The 22,079-nt window shown below is 52.2% G+C and overlaps 2 protein-coding genes across 3 annotated transcripts in view; one reads left to right on the top strand and one right to left on the bottom strand.

Annotated features, from left to right (window-relative positions):
- TBCD (tubulin folding cofactor D) overlaps positions 1-22,079 on the bottom strand; it is a 155,617-nt gene that overhangs the window by 101,963 nt on the left and 31,575 nt on the right. For both annotated transcript variants that reach the window (XM_039226427.1, XM_039226428.1), the window contains 4 exons: positions 15,921-16,057; positions 14,764-14,824; positions 13,799-13,873; positions 8,163-8,257 (listed from right to left, as the gene is read on the bottom strand). In XM_039226427.1, the coding sequence (XP_039082358.1) occupies positions 8,163-8,257; positions 13,799-13,873; positions 14,764-14,824; positions 15,921-16,057 (368 nt within the window). The remainder of the gene's footprint in view (positions 1-8,162; positions 8,258-13,798; positions 13,874-14,763; positions 14,825-15,920; positions 16,058-22,079) is intronic.
- Positions 664-3,007, top strand: ZNF750 (zinc finger protein 750). The gene is made up of 2 exons (XM_039226429.1): positions 664-2,099; positions 2,241-3,007. The coding sequence occupies exons 1-2, from the start codon at positions 664-666 to the stop codon at positions 2,947-2,949; spliced, it is 2,145 nt and encodes a 714-aa protein (XP_039082360.1). The 3' UTR covers positions 2,950-3,007.

The following is a 22,079-nucleotide window of genomic DNA, read 5'->3' as shown; positions in this document are numbered from 1 at the left end:
TTCTCATTTGATTTTGGAAGCAGTAGGGTAGGACTGCATGTTTAAATATTCTTCTTTCCTAAGTAGCCACACGTAGAACACAACACGATTAAACAGGACAGAACAGTCAAGGAGCCATACACAGGCCGGGCCCCTGTGGTCTTGGTCAGTGCAGTCAGAGGAGCACCACAGAAGCCATGAACATGGACGGGGGAGTGGGGTCCCAGCAGTCAATACAACCTCCCTGGCATCCAAGGCCTCAGGTCACAGGACAAAGATTCCCAAAACTCACAGAATTACAGGTGTTCTCAGAGCCGGCACTAACACACCACACTCTTCTTGGCCCCAGGCCAACTCTTTCAGGTCAAACTTGAGCAAACAGGAACACGGTGGGGGGCTGGTGGCCAGCTTACAAGGAGGGGGCAGTTGGTGCTCATCTCGTCCTCGCACTGACGAGGCTGGTGACCCCTCTGTGCCTCCAGGTGACCTACTGTGAGGCTAAGGCTCTGCTCCTCCATTGCAGCCCCCGCCCCAATGAGCGAAACCTCACCCGTCAGACCCACAGCACATGGAGGAGGCTGCAAATAGAAGCACTTGGAAAGGAAGCGAAGGAGAAGCAGTGGCCACCAGATCGTAAGCAGCGACCGGACTAGCGAGGGGACCAGCACCTACACAAGAAGGAACATGAGTCTTCTCAAAGAGCGAAAACCAAAGAAGCCGCATTACATCCCGAGGCCTCCAGGAAAACCCTTCAAGTATAAGTGTTTCCAGTGCCCTTTCACTTGCAATGAAAAGTCACACCTTTTCAACCACATGAAGTACGGTCTCTGCAAAAACTCCATCACTTTAGTGTCAGAGCAGGACCGCATCCCCAAGTGCCCCAAATCCAACTCTCTGGACCCTAAGCAGACAAATCAGCCAGACGCGGCAGCAAAGCCCACCTCTGCCAAGCCTGTCACCAACGGGCTCCCACACTTTGAGGCCAAGCTCCAGCAAAGCCTTGGCAAGGACGACATCAAGGAAAACGTGGAACTGCAGGCACGTGGGCCCCACAGGTGCCCAGGACAGAAGCCTGCTCTCCAGGAAGAAGCAGCATCCCTGAGTCCAGCTCCAGAAGCCACCAGGGGCACTCAGCCTGTTCTGGAAGGCATTGTGCGGCCTTCGGCATTTGTCCCAGTGGGAGAGCACAGACTCAAAGGGCCAGAGCACGCTGAAGCTCCTGAACTGCTGGCCCTGCCCGGCCCCACAGCCAAAGCCACCTCCTTCCACACCAAGTCCGCATTCCATGCTCCTGGCTACCCGTGGAAACCTGGCGCGCCTTTCCTCCCGCCTGAGTTCCCACACAAAATCCCCTCCACAAAGGGGTTTCGTGCCATTTCCCCTTACATGCACCCCGCAATCCCAGAGTACCAGCCGCACTTCTACACAGAGCATGGACTGGCCACTGTCTATTCACCCTACCTACTTGCTGGGAACTCGCCTGAGTGTGATGCCCCCCTGCTGTCCGTCTATGGGGCCCAAGACCAAAGGCACTTGCTGCCTCCCCCGGGGCCGGTCCCCAAGCACCTGAACCCCCCCTCGGCATATGACCATTACAGGTTCCTCCAGCAGTATCACTCCAGCCTGCCAATTCCTTATGGGTTTTACAGGCCAGAGTCTGCGTTCTCCTCCTACGGGCTCAGACTTCCACCCGTCACGGGCATGTCCAGAGATCACAGCTCTCACCTACTGGAAGAGGCTCTGCTCTACCCGGCCCTGAGTCCATCCAAGTCAAGTCCTTCCAACATGCACAAAAAACACACAGAGTTTGAGAAGGAGAGCCCAACTCCCGAGGCCAAAGACCCCTCCCAAGATGGGCAGCGGGACACAGACGGAACCAAAATGAGCCCTCGTGCAGGCAGCGCAGCCACTGGCTCCCCTGGAAGGCCGAGCCCCACCAACTTCACGCAGACAAGTCAGCCATGTGCCGAGCCGTGCGGCCTCTCGGACAGGCCGGCCGCCAGCACCCTGGGAAGGCTCCACCAGCCCGAACAAAGCCTCACAGCCTTCAAGCCTGTCAAGAAAAGTACAGAGCACCCACATTCCCAGGCTCTGGAAAACAGAGAAGAGTCCCCAAAAAGGTAAGAAAAATTCATTTTCAAGATCTCCAAAGCATGTCTCTGATTGTGCTCCATTAGCCAAGCTCATACTTGCTCAAAATGCTTTAAACCATGGCTTTCCTAAGCAAGGTTCCTATTAAGGCCTCTCTTTGCCTCTTCCAGCCTCGACGCCATGAACGGAGACACTCCAGGCGAGACAGGAAGCACCTCTCATGGTCCAGAGGCCGCACCTCCCAGCCCAGAGGACGGCCCCAGGACGGCCCCGCTAAACCTCTCCAAGAAACCAGAGGCCAAAGCAGCCACTCACAGCTCGGTGTACAAGGACTTTGCAGAAGTGCAGGATGTGCCTCTCAACCTCTCAGTGAAGGACCCCTGTAATGCCCTGACTCCGAGACCTCCCTTCCACAGCCGACCGCAAGAGGCAGAACCCGCCCCTGCCCCCGCTCAAAACACTGCCACGGAACATCCCGAAGATGGGCCAGAACATGCCCAGATGAACCAAAGCAGCCTCGATGCAGCAGAGGTGCCACCAAGAACACCTGCTGCGAAGGCCCAGGACGCGAGGGCGCTGGACAGCGGCGACGAGCAGAAGCAGACGGCCGCCGTGGCCCTCTGCCAGCTGGCGGCCTACAGCCCAGGGAACGTCCAGGTGGGCGATGGGGAGCCCAAGGCCCCAGAGTCCGCCTGCCCACAAGACACACCCACTCTCAGCGCCACGGAAAACCTGGAGGCTCAGTGTGACCTCAGACCCAGAGGCCAAAAGAGGACAAGCCCCAGGGATGCAGGGAAGTCCCAGCAAGGAACGAAGAAGACGAAGCCGAGCGACACAGCCAGAGTGTTCACCCTTCGTAAAAGAACTCGGGTGTCTTAGTGCCGGCTCTTGCCAGATGCAGACACACCTTCCAAAGTAGGTTACAACAGCAGCGACTCTTCACTGCACCTTAGATTTCCCTGGTCAGTTCTTACAATGCAGCTCCCTTCTTCTCAGGAAGGAAGGCAGGGAGGGAGGGAGGGAGAGGGAGGGAAAGAGAGAAAGGAAGAAGGAAGGGAAGAAGGGAGAAAGGCAGGAAGGGAAGGGGAGAAAGAAAAGAGAGAAAGAGAGAGGGAGAGAAAGATGAAAGAAAGAAAGAAAGAAAGAAAGAAAGAAAGAAAGAAAGAAAGAAAGAAAGGGAGGGAGGGAGGGAGGAAGGAAGGAAGGAAGGAAGGAGAAAGGAAGAAGGAAAGAAGAAAGCAGCTGCAATTCAGGTTTTGAAAATATCAAGCAAGAATATTCAAAGGTGCTTCTACTTTTGGTTGTAAAAATATTTAAATGACTCATACCCTTAAAACTGAGGAGTTCAACATTGACTTTCATTTTTGTAAAATGTAAAATGGAATGCACAGATTAAAAGACAGCTTTGAAATGTAATCCATCTTATAGGAAGACCATTAAAAATACTTTTCTTATAAATATATTAGCACTAGAATAAATTGCTTTTAGCTGTTTTGCTATCAAACCTATTGTGTGTTTTGAAGTAGATAACAATTACTGGAAAAAGATGCCATAAAAATTTTTTTTCCAGTTCTGTCATTAAAGTGCTATATGTAAAAATTATGTGATTTGTTAAGAGTGAAAATACACAAACATCAAGAGGCTATTTATACAAATAATTTATTTCCAGGAAGAACACGTACCGCTGGTAAAGCTACTGCTAACGTGTTCTATTTCTGTATGATGTTACAGTGAACTTCCTGACTCGTTCAGCCTCCTTCTCCATTTTCCAAAATGATGTATACATGGCTAATTTTCCAATAAACTCATAGGTGACGTTAAGAACACATGAACTCCGTGTTACGTGTTATTGTCTGCCACAATAAACAAACTCCACAAAAGAGGGAAAGAGCTGAGGCATCAGTTAAATAGAGAAAAAGCATGCCGGCCAGTGCGAGAGCGCGAGCATGTGGCGAGATCTGGGGTCTCCGAGTCCACAGCCCCCTGGGGCTCCCCAGGCCTCAGGCTCCCCAAGCCTCAGTTCCTAAGACTGCCACCTGGGGAGAGGCCGTCTGCACCTGCGCGTCTCGCCCCGCAGGCCCTCACAGGACCCCCTCCTCCCACTTTTCAAGAAGGCCCCGTCCTGCAGCACATGGCAGTGCGGAGCTGAGGTGTGCCTTCAGACCACGTGCCGCTGACCCAAAACGTCAGGGCTCACGGCCGAGCCGCGTGCTCTCCGCTCACCAGCATGCCAGGGCTCTCTCATCTCCAGATACCAGAATGTTTTGACAGAGAGCAAAACAGGGTACCCCTGCTTTCCAGCAAGTCAACACCCTGCAGGAAGCAAAACCACACATCAGAGGCTGCGTCCCAGGCTCAGGACCCAAAGCCAGGCACCCTATAGACAAGCTCTCACCACGTGCTCCACACACAAGAATGCAGACCTTGCATGTCAAGGGCCCAAAGATTCTGAGAACACCATGTTTTACAGCTCACCTAGAAGTGTCAGGCTTCACCTTAGGTGATAAGAAGAGGAACCAGGGCAGTTAATGACCACCCTGCCCTCCCGGGACAGTGCAGCACGGGAGCAGATACAGGCCTCGGGGCTCCCGGGGAGGGCAGAGGCCATCGCGACCTGCAGATTTTCGCTGTGGAACTGTGTGTGCCTGCCGCACAACCGACGCCTCCTACTGCAATTCCTCCAAAGGTCACATGTGACAGACACAGCCACAGAGACCCCAACAGGCCCTTCGTATCTGTCTCTCAAAGCACCACTGCAGTCCTAGATCTTTGTAACAAGGAAACGGTCGTATGTTTTAATTAAGTCACCCGTCTATACTCACATGCGACCCAACCTCAGAGCTGTAAGTTTTTAACCTTTATACATAAAAAGTAATAAACCCTAAAAAGTTAAATACAAAATTATTTCCCGTGATCCATCAATTTTACCCCTAGGTATACACCTAAAAGAAGGAAAAGCAAGGACTCAAACAGGTAAGGAAACACTAATGTTCACAAAAACATTCACAATAGTCAAAAAATGGAAGCAAGGGACGCCTGCGTGGCTCGGTGGGTTAAGTGTTTGACTCTTGATTTTGGCTCAGGTCATGATACCACAGTTCATGAAATCAAGGCCCATGTCAGTGCAGAGCCTACTTGGGATTCTCTGTCTGTCTGTCTCTCTCTCTCTCTCTCTCTCTCTCTCTCTCTCTCTCTCAAAATACCTAAACATTTTTTTTAAAAAAGAGATGAAAGCAACACAAGCCTCCACGGACAGGTGAACAGGTAAATAAAATGTGGAACACCTTACAGCAGAGTACTATGCAGCCATAAAAAGGAATGAAATTCTGCCACCTGCTACCACACGGACTAACCTTGAAGACAGTGTGCTCAGTGAAAGGAGCCTGACAGAAAAGGACAAATCTTGTTCAAGTCCACCAGACGAGACCGTGACGACAGGCAAATTCATAGAGGCAGATAGAGGAGTGATTACCAGAGGCTGCAGGGGAGAGGAGAGGAGACACATGGTCTCAGTTCAGGATGATGCAAAGTTTTCAGAAACAGGGATAATGGTTGTACAAACAGTAAATACCACTAAATTATACACTTAAAAACAGCATGGCAAATGTTTATGTTACATATGTTCTATAATTTTTTTTTAAATCATATACTAAAACCACTGAATCACATAAATAGGTGAACTACAGCTCAATAAAGCTGAAAAAAAAAATTCTAAAGGGGTCCTTTAGAAGCCCCAGCAAAGAGGGGGGAAAAAGCTGACCACAACCTTTCTGAACAGTCTTACCAGGGGCCCGTGCAGTCTGCCCCCATCACCAGCTCTGGTCTTCAGCATGACGCCACACTCCACGGGGCAGGAAGACGGGTGGGCGTGAAATGAAGCACACACACTCATCACGGAGAAAAGCACTTTAATTCAGTAGGACAGAACAATTGCTTCACATGCGAAGTCGAAGATGTCTCATTATGGTACTCACTTTTCTCAGAGACTGGAAAGTCCAATGGTTCAAAATGTACAAAGGCTAAAAGTCAGCAAGGACTTGGGGCACCTGGGTGGCTCAGCGTCCAACTTCAGCTCAGGTCATGATCTCACAGTTTGTGGGTTCAAGCCCCGCATCAGGCTCTGTGCTGACAGAGCAGAGCCTGGAGCCTGCTTGGGATTCTGCCTCCCTCTCTCTCTGACCCTTCTCCGCTGGCACTCTGTCTCTCTCTCTCTCTCTCTCTCTCAAAAATAATAAACATTGAAAAAAATTTGAAGAAAAAAAAAAGAACTCACAGTAACAAAAAGCCTAATTTTTCAAATGAGCAAAGGACTTGAGCAGACATTTCTCCAACAAACATATCCACGGCCAGTAAGCACATGAATAGACGCTGAACATCATTAGTCAGTCACGGGAACACGAATCTGAGCCACAAGGAGATACCACTCCACACCCACTAAGAGAAAACCAAGCGTTTGGTAGGATGTGGAGAAACTGGAACTCTCACGCTGGCGGAAAGGTAAAATGGGACTACCAAGTTGGAAAACAAACTTTTTCCTCAAAAAGTTAAAGATGGAGTTACCATAACACCTAGCAATCCCACTCCTACATACATACCTGAGAGAACTAGAATCTTCCACACAAAAGCCTGCACACGGGTCACCTGGTTGGCTGAGTCGGTTAAGTGTGATTCCAGCTCAGGTCATAAACCCAGCTGTGAGAGGAAGCCCCAGGTCAGGCTCTGCGCTGAACGTGCAGCCTGCTTGGGATTCTCTCTCTTTCTCCCTCTGCCCCACTCCCCCATTCATGTTCTTGCTCCCTAAAATAACATTTAAAAAAAGTTTCTGCATACAAATGTTCATAGCAGCATTATCCATAATAGCCAAAATGTAACAAATCCAAATGTCCATTAACTGATGAATGGATAAAGTGTGGTGCAGCCACACGGTGGAATATTAGTCAGCCATAAAAAGGAACAAAGACTACATGCTACATGTAACAAAGTTACACGCTACAACATGGATGAACCTTGAAAACATCACACTAAGTGAAAGAAGTCAGGCACAAGACCACTCTCATAGGTTCCATTTTATAAGAAATGACCAGAAAAGGCAAACTTAAAAAAACAGAAAGCAGATTAGCGGTTGCCTGGGGCTGGGTGTGCTGAGGGGAAAAAGGGAGGGTCTGCCCCTGAGTAGGGGGTTTCCTTCTGGGGCAGCATAAATGTTCTGAAATTAGATGATGATGGGTACACAGCTCTATAAAATACACTATGAAACTGAACTGTACACTCTACACGGGTGAACTTCACGGTACATACATTGTGTCTCAATAAAGTTCCCAAAAATAAATAGCAAGAGTAAATACAATTTTGAGGGTCTAAGAGCCTTCCTCCCGCTCCACGATGCCAAGTGCAAAGCCATCACTTCTGACATCCCACAGCCCAGGTGCTGCAGAGTAAGACTCAGGGTCTCAGCTATTTGTGCAGAGACATCTTCATTCTGGACAGAAGTCAACCCCCAGTGTGCCGAGCACCTGTGGTGACCCACCCCAGGATGTGACCTTCTCCATCCTTCGCAGGTATCCTTTCCTTCTGCCCAGAGGCACCACCAGCCACCCCCAGAGATGACCCCCACCAGCCAGACAGGGCCACACCTCTGCGCGTCCAGGCCCAACAGCTGGGACACACTGGCTTGGAGCCTGGAGGTCTCCTCTTCGTCTGCCGCACTGTGCTCCTGTCCCTTGCTCAGGCCCTCCGCCCCCTCCCCTTGCTGGTGTGAGCCTCCTTCCTAGGGGACCATGACGCCACCCCAGGTGATAAACAGAGGCGGTGCAGAACTTCTCAACAGGCTACAGCACCCCAGTAGGCTACAATACCCAGTGTCTGTGGTACTGACATTTCACAGCAGGGAGAAGAGGAGTCAGAAAATCAGAACAGTCGACACAGGAAGGAAAGCGGAGAGAAACAGGCCCAGTCCACTCTGTCCCGCAAACAGTGCTGTCAGTGAGGGCAGAGGCCCAGTGTGCTCACAGCTGGGGACACGGCATGACACGAAGCACCCAGCGAACTACAAACAGTGCTGACAGTGCGGAGCAAACAAGTGCAGAACTCACCATCTCCCAGTCGCGAAGGGAGCAACAGACCTCTTCTGCCCAGTTCCGCCAATGCCAGACAGCCGCCGTGCCAGGCGTTGTCCGTCTCCTGAAAACTGAGACACACAGAAAGCCTGAGACCTGAGTGGCCGTGTCCACTCCTCCCCAGCTTGTGCAAACTGCAGGTGTCCATCCTGTGCCTGGGAGCCTCACCAAAAGCACTAGCGAGTTGGAATTTTTTATTTTTTTAACACTTACGTATTATTTTTGAGAGAAAGAGTGCAAGCAAGCAGGGGAAAGGCAGAGGGGGAGGAGGGGAGGGAGGGAGAGGGGAAGAGGGGGAGAGGGGGAGGGAGGGAGGGAGAGAATCCCAAGCAGGCTCCACACTGTCAGCACAGAGCCTGATGTGCTGCTCGATCCTACAAACTGTGAGATCATGACCTGAGCCGAAGTCAAGAGTTAGACATTTAACTGACTGAGCCACCCAGGCGCCCCTCCCCGTTAGTGAGTTTTTAAAGCATTTGTTGGCTAAAGAAATAAAATCCTGGGGCGCCCAGGTGGCTCAGTCGGTTAAGCGTCTGACTTCGGCTCAGGTCATGCTCTCATGGTTCTTGAGTTTGAGCCCTGCATCAGGCTCTCTGCTATCAGTGCAGAGCCTGGAGCTGCTTCAGGTTCTGTGTCTCCCTCTCTCTCTGCCCCTCCCCCACTCATGCTTTGTCTCTGTCTCTCTTCCTCTCTCAAAAATAAACAATAAAAAAAGTAAAAATAAAATAAAATCCTGAAATTTAATTGCAGGTGAGTGCTGTGCTCAGTACTTCTCTTCAGATCTCCCAATGACAAGGACAGGTCCTGGGAGGGCCCCACATGGAAACCACAGAGAAAACGGCCTGCAGATATGCACTGGCGGGACACCCAGGCTCTACACAGCCTCTCCGCCACTGCCGCGTGTGCCAGCTGACTACACAGCCAGGGACTCACCCTGTTCAAGTCACCAAAACCCCAGTGACTTGAGCAGTTCATTGAAAGGGACGGGGAGATCTTTCCTGGCTCAGGGTAAGATTAAAAAGTTAGAATGAAAAGCCTTTTAGAGAATCGTCCCACACTATTTGAAACACAGACTTTTAATACACGATTATGCCAATTACTCAAGTGGTAAAATTTTATATCTAATAACAATGTTCCTGAAGTGGTCTGGAAGCGCTCTTGCTTCCCGGTGTACCTCTGGCATTATGACCAGTGAGAGGGGCTTCTCGGATTGACAAGGGCTGTCCTCAGAGTCTCTACACTTGGCTGCCAACATAGACAGGGAAATACACTTCCCCAAAAAGCAAGAGACTTCACAGGGCTCCTTCCTATCCTAAACCCAACAGTTTGAAGGCAAAGAAATATTGAGGAAAGCCAACTAAATTGCATGCCTCGCGAGCAACAAGCACAAGAACATTCAGTCAGGAGAGAGCGCAGGCCCACCCGCTGAGCAGGCACACGGCAAGTCCCTCCCATGTGCCAGGGCCTCTGAGGAGTCAGAGTCACTGAGTCCCTCACCTCTCCATCAGCCAGTGCCAACTTACAATTCCAATTACAAATGTTTTAGTTCCAAACGTTTTAAAATTTTTCTTTAATGTTTTATTTTATTTTTGAGAAAGAGAGACAGACACAGAGCGTGAGTGGGGGAGGGGCAGAGAGAGAGACGCACAGAATCCGAAGCAGCTCCAGGCTCCGAGCTGTCAGCACAGAGCCCAACGCGGGGCTCGAACTCACCAACTGCAAGACCATTACCTGAACTGAAGTTAGATGCTTAGCCAACTGAGGCACCCAGGTACTCTAGGTCCCAGATGTTTTATTAAATATGTGTCCTGAAGGCTACATGACCATTTCAAATTTTAATATTGGCACTTTTGTGTACTTCAGAATTTTAACTAGAAAGAGATGCTTCTGGGGGCCAGGGTGGCTCAGTCGATTAAGCTTCCAACTTCAGCTCAGGTCAAGATCTCACAGTTCTTGAGTTCAAGCACTGTGTCAGGCTCTCTGCTATTAGTGCGTAGCCTGCTTCGGATTCTATGTTCCCCTCTCTCTCTACCCCCCCCTACACACACTGTCTGTCTGTCTCTCTCTCTCTCTCAAAAATAAGTAAACACTCAAAAAAAAAATTTTTTTAGGGGTGCCTGGGTGGCTCAGTCGGTTAAGCGTCCGACTTCAGCTCAGGTCATGATCTCACGGATCGTGGGTTCGAGCCCCATGTCGGGCTCTGTGCTGACAGCACAGAGCCTGGAGCCTGCTTCCGATTCTGTGTGTCTCTCTCTCTCTGACCCTCCCCTGCTCATGCTGTCTCTCTCTCAGAAATAAATAAAACATTAAAAAAAATTTAACTTTTTTAATAGATGCTTTATGTTTTCCATAAAGATTTGATACCATGTGAAAGAACCTTATAAAAGATCAGCATTAAAATGACTCACTTACCACTAACACAGTCACCAGTTGCACCAGTGTCTGTCTCCAAACTAATTGTACACACTGCTGCTCCCCAACAGCTGTGGAAAGGTGCAGAACCTTCTGCCAGGCTGTGAACTGTGAACTGAGGGGGACCCAAGGAAGACCATCGTCCTGCCTACACTGCCGGCGGACTCACTCCTGGCTTGGACTCACATCCAGGGGACAGGACACAGGGAGGGGATGATGGCCATGCGCTCACACTGGTCTTCACTGTTAAGCCCCGTGGGGGCGTGTGTGGCTTCGTGCTACATAACCTAGCTTGCAAACAGAGCAGGGAGAGGAGGGGCAATTCTGGGAGGGGCGCATGCTCACATTAATGAAATTAACATCCTGTTCTGACCCTTTCAGAAGCAGCTGGCGGCTCACCGTCTGTCACCGTATGTCCCACAAGAGGAGGAACAAGATCACAGCTGTGCCAGGTCACCAGTCAGTCCTGCCGCCCTCACCCCACACACACTTTCCACCCAACAGGCTCCTGCTTCTCAGGGTCTTCAAGCATTCTGGTCTGGGGGGGACCCCTCTCTAAGCCAGGCTCTGCACACAGGCCCTTTCCCTCAACGTCCTGCTTGCCACTCCAGGCTGCCGGCCCTGGGAATCAAGAGCAGTTAGGGAGTTTCCACCCTCCACAACTAACTACAAGACTCAACGGAGCTCGTCACAATGACAAGACAAAAGCAAGAAGCGTCTGGAGATCAAACTGATGAAGATGACTAAAGTAGACCACGGTGCAGGCCAGAAGAAAAGGCCAGATGTCTGGCCAGAAGAAAACGTGTCCCAGGAGTTTGGTCAAGATGCACCAGGGTGAAGGGACCCAGGCCTCCAGGCAGAGACACAATGGCCAGAGGAGTGAGGGAGCTTCAGGAGCACTGGAATGGCCACCGCAGGGAAAAGCCAGCGCCAGAGACGCTCCCGGCAGGGGCTGGAGGGGACGGGTGCGAAGGGAAGGAAGGAGGCTGGGCAAGGAAAAGCCCGAGGGAGCACTGGGTGAAGAGACAGTCCTAAACCCCCGGAGGGCAGGTGCAGAAATGCTCTAAGGAAGGAAACAGAAAAAAAGACCTGAGGCAGACCTGCCATGCCCTGGGTAGACCTGCCATGCCCTGGGCAAAGGGCCCAGGGAGGAAAGGCTCCCAAGCCCTGGCTCAAAGTGCTGCCCTCTCCAGAGAGCAGGCTCCGTCATGGCCACACAAGAGTCACGTCTCACAGCCGCCCAGGACCAGCAGCGTCCAGCATCATCAGCACACCCAACACCATGCCCCCAGAGAAGAAATCCAAGGGGACACCCAAAAACAAGCCAGCAGAGGGGTGCCTGGGGGGCTCAGTTGGTTAAGCGGGTGACTTCAGCTCAGATCGTGATCTCACAGTTCATGGGTTTGAGCCCCACGTCAGGCTCTGTGCTGACAGCTCGGAGCCTGGAGTTGCTTTGGATTCTGTGTCCCCTCTCTCTCTGACCCTCCCCTGCTCATGCGCACACGCTCCTCTCTCCCAAGAATAAACATTAAAAAATTTTAAATAACAATAAATAGGTAAATAAATAAATAACACAAACCAGCAGAATCATCATATGGACAGGGAGCACTTTCTTTTCCCTAACACGGGTGTTTCAGAATGACAGTAAGGCGTGCACGTTTTCTGCTAGCAGACGGTGGTGAAATGTTTCCATTCCAAGACACACCGGCCAGACACATGGCATTATTCTGTGAGAGGTGACCCACACGTGACATCCTGTTGCCCTGCACTCCTGAAATTGTTGTTGAGCAGGCTCAAGACAAAGCTCCAGAAGAAGCCTACTCCAGGGGGTAGCACACACTCCGGGGGGGGGGGGGGCACATGCCTGCTCACAGAGCATCCTCGGCAATTAGCACATACAGCTGGGCCCCAGGAGCGCAGACAGACCCTCCCCTACACCCACAGTGGCAGCCGCAGAAGAACAGCAGCTGGCTCATGAGGGCAGGAGTGAAGCTGGGGCCCAACCCTAGCACTCTTCTTAGAAGCACCTGCTTCTGAAACCCCTAGAAAGGTTTTCACAGGCAAAGTTAGGAGTCCTCTGGGAGCAAGTGCACCAAACGTGCCGTGCACCCAAGCATGCACCCTAGCTGCCAGAGTCCCTGCCTTGTCCCCTGGGCTACAGGCCCCAGGCCCAGACCCCAAGGACCTGCCATTTGCGCGTCCCAGCCCACACCTGCACCACAGGCCAACCAGACACAACATGACCACTATCACATGGTCCAATAATTTAAGTTCAAATCCAATAAAATTAAATAAAATGTAGAATTCAGACCTGGATCATACTAGTCTCTTTTAAAGGTTTCAAGAGCCATGTGTGGCTAGTCATACACACACAGCCACCACAGAGGAAGACCCAGAATGTCTGCCTCACCACAGACGTCCTCTTGGACTTCACCCCAGTGACCCCAGGCTTCCTCAAAGGACGAGATCTGTGTGCATACATGCTCAAAACCAGTTTTTAAGGTTTATATTTCATTTCAATTTTTGTCATGATTATTAATTTTTGAGAGCGAAAGGAAAAGTGCAAGCACACAAGATTGGGGGGGGGGGCGGGGCGGGCGCAGAGAGAGAGGGAGACACAGAATCTTAATCAGTCTCCAGGCTCTGAGCTGTCAGCACAGAGCCCAATATGGGGCTTGAGCTCATGGTCTGTGAGATCATGACCCAAGCCAAAGTTGATCTCAACCAACTTGAGCCACCCAGGTGCCCCTTTCTTAAGGCTTTTAAATGTAATGGGGTCTAAGCTAATAAAAGAAATATAACAGAGGGGCGCCTGGGTGGCTCAGCTGGTTAAGCGTCCAACTTCGGCTCAGGTCATGACGTCACAGTTCATTAACTCGAGGGCCATGTCGGGCTCTGTGCTGACGGCTCAAAGGCTGGGGCCTGCTTCACATTCGGGGTCACTCTCTCTCCCTCTCTAGCCCTGCCCTGCTCACTCTCTCTCTCTCTCTCTCTCTCTCTCTCAAAACTAAATGTACATTTCTAAAAAATGTGTTTTATAAAGAAATACAACAAATAACCAGAGTTCTCAAATTTAACTTCAAAAGAAAAAAGAAGGCTGTTGAGGCTCTAACAGCTCAACTGAAAGAAAATGTAAAAGGACAGAAGAGAAGCCACTGCTTTTAACCAGAAACGCGTCTCCCTTTAATCTTCTCACATACCTGAAACAATCCAACACAGACCCGACCACATCATCCGCCAGCTCTTTGGGAAGCCTCGCAGCCATCCTACCAATCCTGAAAGACAGAAGCAGCCCTCCGTCAGCATCACGGGCCCGTCACGAGGGGCCCGCACCGCTAGGACATGTCCCCTTTTCCCTCCCTCCAAGAGTGGGAAGGACGGGCAGACCCAGGGTAAGCCTCACACACCTTCTGCTGTACACAAGGCCACCCGCCTGGTAGGGAGCCCCATCCTAGTGACAAACAGACTGACACAGGCATCTCCCGACGGAGGGAGACAAAGGGGCGGGTGTGCCCACAGGGCAGCCGCAACGATGCTCAATGGCACCACTGTCGGCCAGACCCCTCCAGGCCACCCCCCCCCCCACCTGGCAGGCCGCCGCACATCCACATAGACACCCTAACGTGGAGCAGCATCGCTCCGGGCCCACCCCACCCCAACCACACGTGACCTAGGGCTCAGAGGCTGCCTGCTGCCGAAGCAAACACCTCCCCCACGAGGGTACCTCTCTGCAGGCCGTCCCCTCAGGCAAACAGAGGACAGACACCAGCTTCCCTCTGGGGGGGGGCTCTGGGTTTAGATAAGGTCATGCTAGCCCCGCTCGCTACATAGGGGGCTGCGCCTGTCTATGAAAGTGACGGGGGCAGTGCTGCTGAGGACACAAAACAGAAAGGAAAGGAAAATCTGAAAGGCAAAAAAGGCAAATAGGATATGCTCGTAATTCTGCCCACTTTAGCCAGAAAGACAAGAAAATGAAGGCGCCTCATTCCCCAGTAATTACCTTTAAAATGAGAACATAAAGCAATAAATGTAAATGAGAATAAACTGTTCCACCTTTTAAAAATTTTGAAGCTGTTCCCAGCTCTCAACTGCACAAGACGGGCTGAATGACAGAAAATGCTCAGCCCCGGGCCCAGCTCCCCGAGGCAGGACAGCAGGCACCTACCCTTTGGCTGCAGACCACCGCACAATCGTGTCCTGGTCCTTCAGCCCAACCAGCAGCTGCTCTGCAAGAACACAGGAAGACCAGGTCTGTGAGCTCCAGGCACTCGCCCCTGTGCTAAGGAAGTTCATTTCCAAGCTTGACCATCCAAGTGACCATCCTGCAGGTCACTCAAGAGCACCATGAAGGGAGTCACATTAAGAATATTAATTCTAATTATAAGAAAAAACACTTCCTTTTCTTTGTTTTTAAAAAATCATTTAAAGCCTACTCCTGCCACTGTTGCCAAGAAGCAGATCCGCCCACCAGAGCCATCCCCTGGCAGAAAGCACCAGTAAGGAAGACTTCCCAAGGTCACTGCAAGAGGGTGCAGAAAAGGGGCTCTACTAAGGTCTCAGGCACAGGCCAGATTCCAGAAGAGCCACACAGGGGCCCGAAGGAAGTGGGGAGAGCCCAGAGGCTGCTTGGAAAAGGGCCTGGCAAGCTTCAGTCAACAGAAACCTCGACCAAGGGCACGAGACAGCCTGGTAAAGGCGGACACGGAGGAAGAATGGGAGCCTGTGAATGAGTTAAGTTCACTGTAACCGGAGCAGTGTAGGGCCTCTGGGGGTGTGGGGACAGCAGGTACGAACAACTCTGGGAAGGGAAGCCAAACAGACACGAGGGACAGTCAGCACCAGAGGAGGCACAGGGCTGTCCTTCACAGGCCCACCTGGCAGGGGTGGGGGAGCAGGCAGGGTGTGCAGGGCCAAGGGGATTTGAAGCAGAGCTCTGCCCTCAGGTAAGAGTGGGGCAGGGCCCAGGGCAGCCACCCCTCTATCCCCCCAGAAGGCCTGAAGCCACCAGCCGGATGCACCCAGGTCGGGCTCGGGGGCAGGCTGAAGGCGTGCAGCTGTCCTAAGGTGCCCAGGGAGTGAGGTGGAAATAGGAGGGCTCACAAAGAGGAGCAAACAGAATGACAGGGTCCAGGACCCAAAGCATCGTGGGCCTCCAGACTACAGGCAAGCGGCCACAAACTCCATGTAAGATGAGGGTGAGGAAAGTCACAGAAGGCCACATGCAGCAGCACAGAGAGGTGACAAAGGCACACGGCCAATAAATGCACCTGAGAGGAGCCTCACCGCCACCCCAAGACCAGAACCCGCAGGGACCACACCCACCTATCACGCTCTCCACCTCCTCAGGGACGTCATAGTCTCCGTCGCCGGCGGGAGTCTCCACGTGCGTTTTCGGCTCCTGCTGACTCTGGGCGCAGAGCTGCAGGTTAGCAGCCAGTGAGCGGCAGCCACGCTGGTACCTGCACAAACACACGTGACCTTGGACCCGCGGCTCCCCCCAGAGCCCCGAGGACAAGTTATCTCGACGATGGAAATCAGGGATTTGCTGTCCCGTAGAATCTTAAAGGATGCCTGTAACAATTCCATGTGTTTTACAGAGACAGGATGGAATAAAGACAGAGCGGTTAGTGGCTGGTGTCCGCAAGGTCAGCCACAGGACAGGGTGGCTGCACTACTCAGAAGTCCCCGAGTACTGTGCGGGGTCCAGGCAGAAAGGCAGGGGACAGAGTGGGACTGCAGGAACGTGCCCGGCACTCACCTTCCTCACAAGGTGCTCTGCCTCCTGCCCTTACTGCCCTCAGGCCCTTGACGCCCCCCCCCCCCCCCCCCCCCCCCCCCCCCCCCCCCCCCCCCGATCCTTCAGTCCACACTGCAGATAGCTGTCTCCATAGCCTCCCTCTCAGGCCCCACCAGCCACAGCCCTCCTCCCCCTAACCAAGGCCACCGGCATGATCCAGGTGCCGTGAGGCCATGAGCACAGGCCAGATCCACCGTCTGACTCTGCACAGCTCCTGAACGTCCAGCTGCCGCGGTGTCTGCGTCTGTCAGAGGAGGCCTTCCCCCGGAGGCCTGTGACACGACAGATGCAAGGGTGTGCACTAAAGGCCCATCGCTGCTGCCCTTCCTCCGGGAAGGTGGGCACCAGCGCGCGGCACTGAGGCAAGCACGCACGGGCCAGACTGGCGGGTGGCCCTGGAGCAGCACAGAGCCTGGAGCACAAGAGGTGCCCGAGTCCAGGTACAGCTGCATCTGTGGGCAGCAGCCGGAGGCAGACTCCTGAACGCAGACAGCTAGAGCTTCACAGACAGAGCCCGGAACCTGAACACCGGCCCGAGCGCTGGTGAGTGTGGCCCTGAGCAGCTCATTAACTCTCTGAACCGGTTTCCAAGTCAGGAGAACAAGGACAGTGGCAGGCGGCCCTCCTCCTCGCGTTCATGCAATCCCCTCGTCTGGGTAAAGCCCAGACCCAGTGACTCCTGATGGGAGAGCACAGCAGTGAGGGGTGTCCTTCCCAAAGCAACTCAGGACGACTGCGGCTTCTGTCAGGCCGCCTCCTCCCTGACAGAAGCCGGCCGCTGCGCTGCGCACGGCCCCGCAGCAAGAGCGCCAGGAGGCCGCCAGCAGGCAGCCCACGAGGAACGGAGCCCTACTGGCAACGCTACGAGCGTGCCTGGCCACAGGGCCCCCAGGTCGAGCCTGGAGATGGCAGCAGCCCTGGCCAACACCTGCGTGAAGCCTCAGACACACCCTGACCACAGGACCCTGCTAAGCTACCCCCAGATTCCCAATCCACAGAAGTGGTGACAACAAAGGTGCATCACCTTGGGGTGCCTGGAGGGCTCAGTCAGCTGAGCGTCCAACTTGATTTCAGCTCAGGTCACAAACGGCAGGGTCATGGGATGGAGCTCCACACTGGGCTCTGCACTTGGCATGGAACCTGCTTAAGATTCTGTCTCTCTCCTTTCTCTGCCCCTCTTCTACTCGCTTTCTCTCTCTCTCTCTAAAATAAGTATTTTTTTAAATGCATCTTGAGCTGCTAAACTTTGGAGTATTCTTTCACATAACTGTGGTATTATCATTTATAATAAGAGATCTATATTTGGTCTTTGCCCATTTTCGGATTAGGGTGTCTTCTGTTATGTCTATGAAGTGACTTCTGGAAAGCCCCTAGTCACCCAAGGATGGGAACGGGTCACCAAGGGACCCAACCACATGACTGGAGGGGTGGAACTTTCAGTTCCACCCCCAACCTCCAAGGTGAGGAGAGGAGCCAGAGGTTGAGTCCATCACCAATGGCTGATGATTTAATCAACTGTGCCTCTGTGACGAAGCCTCCATAAAAACCCCAAAGGATGGGGTTTGGAGAGCTTCTGGACTGTAAGCACATGGAGACCCAGGGAGGTTGGCTGTGCCCCGACACCTCGCCCTCTGCACCTCTTCCATCTGGCTGTTCCTGAGTTATATCCTTTTGTAACACACTGTGACCTAGTAAACAAAACGTTTCTCTGACTTCTGTGAGCTGCTCTGGCACGTTCATCAAGCCTGAGGAGGGAGATGTGGGTCGGTCGAGTCACAGGTGACAACCTGGACCCACTACTGGCATCTGAAGTAATGCAGGAAGTCGGGGGCAGGGGGCAGTCTTACAGGACTGACCCCTACCCCTGAGGGGTCAGACATGACCTCCGGGTGGACAGGGTAAGAATGGACCCCCAGCTGAGTGCAGGGACACACTGGTGTGGGGTAAAAACTACACCTCACAGCTGAAGGTCAGATCCGGAGGAGCACCAGGGAGCTAATCCAGGGAGAGCAGCTAGCAGCCACCACAGATGACGCTTGAGGTGACAGATCACACTCAATGGCTGCCGTCCTTGCTCCTGTCTTCCTCAAATGAGCACACACGCTGATTATTCCATAGGAGAAGTACTCACCATAACCCTCAGTAACCAGAAACTATCAAGATGATAGAGACGTTAGATGCTCCAGTCGGACCCACCCTTCCGCCACGAACAACTACAAAACCCGGACAAAAGGCACCCACTGGTGCCCACAAGACCAACCGAGTCCAGGCTACAGCCCCGCACAGCAGGCAGGTGCTCAGGTGCAGCCCACTTCAGACCCCTGCTTCCCGCCCAGCAGTGCTTTTCTTTTCTGGTTTTTTTTTAGAGAAAGAGAAAGCACCTGTACGAGCAGGGGAGAGGGACAGAGGAAGAGACGGAGAATCTAAGTGGGCTCCACGCTCAGCTCAGAGTCCTACATGGGGCTCAACCCAACCCTGGGATCATGACCTGAACCAAAATCAAGAGTCAAATAGTGCTCAACAGACTGAGCCACCCAGCGCCCCCATCACAAAGGTGCTCTCTTTTTTTTTTCCCAACTTTTATTTTTAAGAGACAGAGAGGGGGGCACAGAATCTGAAGCAGCTCCAGGCTCTGAGATGTCAGCACAGAGCTTGACACAAGGCTTGAACTCATAAACCATGAGATCATGACCTGAGCTGAAGTTGGACACTGAACCGACTGAGCCACCCAGGTGCCCCCAATGGTACTTTCTAAACCCCAGCACAGGAAAGGAGGGTCCAAGCAGAAAGCAGCAGTCTTGCTGGGTTGGAGAAAAAATAGTCACAATTACAGAGATGGCTAGTATCTGGGCACAGATAATGGAGAAAAAGTAGCTGCTGAAAAGGAAACCCATAATTCTGCACAGAAGTCTCCTTGGATCCCTGGACAACCTCTAAGACGTGCAAGTACAAGGCAAGACCCAGAGGCACCAGCTGAGAGCAGCCAGGAGGCTGAGAGCTGAGCCCAGCAGGGGAGCGCACAGCCATGCACTGGAAGTGAGCCGCATGCTGCAGGAACAAGAGCTATGCTCCAGGGAGAAGGAACGGAAAGAAGACCAAACTAATAAGGCCTCGGGAGGAGGGCACAGATCAGTGAGTTACCAGCCTGCCAGGCAGGCTTCTTCCTCATCAAGGGAAGACAGCCAACAGGAGAAGGGTACTGAAAATAAAGAAGATAAAACAAATTTTAAAAAACTACTGAAAATAAAGAAGATAAAACAAATTTTAAAAAACTACAGATGGAAGAAACAAAAAACAGTAAGAGAATAGACTTAAACTCAACCACGTTAATAATTACATTAAACGCACATGGAAACGCAGTCTGAACAAAATAATGATGATGCGAAATTCTCTCCCTTCCCAAGTACAGATTTATATACCTGGGATGGGAAGCACCTGGGAGGCTCAGTTAGTTGAGCGTCCAACTTCGGCTCAGGTCATGATCTCATGGTCTGTGAGTTTGAGTCCTGCAATGGGCTCTGTGCTGACAGTTCATGGCCTGAAGCCTGCCTTGGATTCTGTGTCTCCCTCTCTCTCTGCCCCTCCCCTGCTCCCGTTCTCTCTCTCTCTCAAAAATAAATAAATAAACATTTTTTAAAAAATTTTTTTAATAAAACAACCTTTTGGGGTACTTGGGTGGCTCAGTCAGTTAAGCGTCCAACTTCAGCTGAGGTCATGATCTCACGGTTTTATGAGTTTGAGCCCCACATTAAGCTCTGTGCTGACAGAGCAGAGCCTGCTTCAAATTCTGTGTCTCCCTTTCTCTCTGCTCCTCCCCCACTTGCACATTCTCTCTGTCTCTTAAAACATAAACTTATAGTACCTGTGATGGTCAATTTTATCTGTCAACTCAAGTGGGCTACAGAGTTCCCAGATATTCGATCAACCATTATTCTGTGTCTGCCCGTGAGGGTGTTTCTAGATGAGAGTTCACATGTAAATTAGTAAACTGAAAAAAAGACTGTCCCCCGCCCCCCCCACCCCCCCCCCCCCCCCCCCCCCCCCCCCCCCCCGGGTGTGGGTGGGCCTCATCAAAGCAGCTGAAGACCTGAACGGAGCAAAGAGGCTGACCTTCCCCTTAGTAAAAAGGAATTCTTCCTGCCTTCAGACTCACATGCCACCCTCGGCTCTCCTGGGCCTCCAGCCTTCTGACTCAGAAAGTCAGAAATCACCCGCTCCTACTCTTTGCAAGTCTGCGTGCGCACGCGCCCTCTCACGCTGTTGGTTCTGTCTCCTGGAAATCCCAACAAAGTGCCGAACGTTTATTTTCGATGCCATTTTAGAAACCAACCACAGGGGTGCCTGGGGGGCCCAGTCGGTTAAGTGTCTGACTTCGGCTCAGGTCATGATCTCACAGTTTGTGGGTTCGAGCCCCGCGTCGGGCTCTGTACTGACAGCTCAGAGCCTGGAGCTGCTTCAGATTCTGTGTCTCCCGCTCTCTCTGACCCTCCCCTGCTCACGCTGTCTCTCTCTCTCTCTCTCTCTCTCTCTCCCTCTCAAGAATAAATAAAACATTGAAAAAGAATTTATTTTAAAAAAAAAAGAAACCAACCACCAACATTCAGCCTCATAAACAACTTCTTACAGAACAAGCTCTATGATCCAAAAACTAATTTCAGTAAAACATCACTAAGACATAGCACAGTTCTCTGGAATTTGCTCTAATTCGAGACAAAGACTGAGCTGAACTTTACCAAACAATTCCTCCCAGACCAGCCATATCAATGCTTGAAACAAACTGAAGACCGTTAGGCAGTCTTCCGCCACCGCAGGCTCACGCAGAGCCTCACATGCACTCGAGATCCAGCGCCACCAGTAGCCACGGCCGCAGCAGGCACCGCTGCCGGCACGGTCACAGGTGTTAGCACGGCCTCCCGCAGTGAAGGACACCTGCGCGACGGCCTGGCACGTGGACACGAAGCCGCCGACTCCGGAGACGTGCGCCCACGTTTGCGTGTGTGAATCACCTGGGACGAGCCTGCGTGTGCCGAGTCGGTGGAGGCGCTGCGTGCCGAACACCAAGTCAGCCTACTGAAGGCTGACGACAAGCAATGAGGGGAAGGGGTCGGCCCCTGCAGACCCGACAGAGGGGAAAGCCCGGACACGGGGGGCCGCAGCTGTGCGGGGATGACGGCCTATGGCAGAGCCTCAGACCAAGGTCATCGACAAGTACTTCAAGTGCAAGAAACAAACACATGGAAAACTTGCTTCTTGTTCCTCAAAAAAAAAAAAAACGCAAAAACAAACAAAACAAGGAAACTGAGGACCATGAAGCACACAGTACTGGGAACATGGGAGAGCTGGCTTCCACGGGAGGCATGCAGTCACGAGCCATGTCAACCAAAGCAGGACCCCCTCTGCCTGTGAAGACATAGTTCCCAGCGCAGGCAGAGGCAGCTTGTGCTCTCTGTGAAAGAAGCCTGTGTTCATCTGGATCATTCCTGGGGCTGTCTCCACGGTGAGCCCGACCCAGAAGTCCTACTGCACCTGTGTGTCACACGAAACGCAGCAGCCAACTTTTCTTGTCACCACTCCACCTTCAGTTATTTAACCATAAGTCACAGGAACAGGAAAAAAAGGAAGGGAGGAAGGGAGGGAAGGAGGGAAGGGAGGGAGGGAAAGGGGGGAGGGAAGGGAGGGAAGGA

Source organism: Hyaena hyaena, unplaced genomic scaffold (assembly GCF_003009895.1).
Source record: "Hyaena hyaena isolate Hyena2069 unplaced genomic scaffold, ASM300989v1 scaffold_21, whole genome shotgun sequence".
Classification (NCBI taxonomy): domain Eukaryota; kingdom Metazoa; phylum Chordata; class Mammalia; order Carnivora; family Hyaenidae; genus Hyaena; species Hyaena hyaena.
The sequence above is the reverse complement of the archived record's forward strand: the minus strand, read 5'-3'. Positions and strand labels throughout refer to the sequence as shown.

Coding starts and splice junctions, on each gene's coding strand:
- ZNF750 (XM_039226429.1), top strand. CDS start 664: ATGAGTCTTCTCAAAGAGCGAAAACCAAAGAAGCCGCATTACATCCCG. Junction 2,100..2,240: donor AGAGAAGAGTCCCCAAAAAG/GTAAGAAAAATT, acceptor TGCCTCTTCCAG/CCTCGACGCCATGAACGGAG.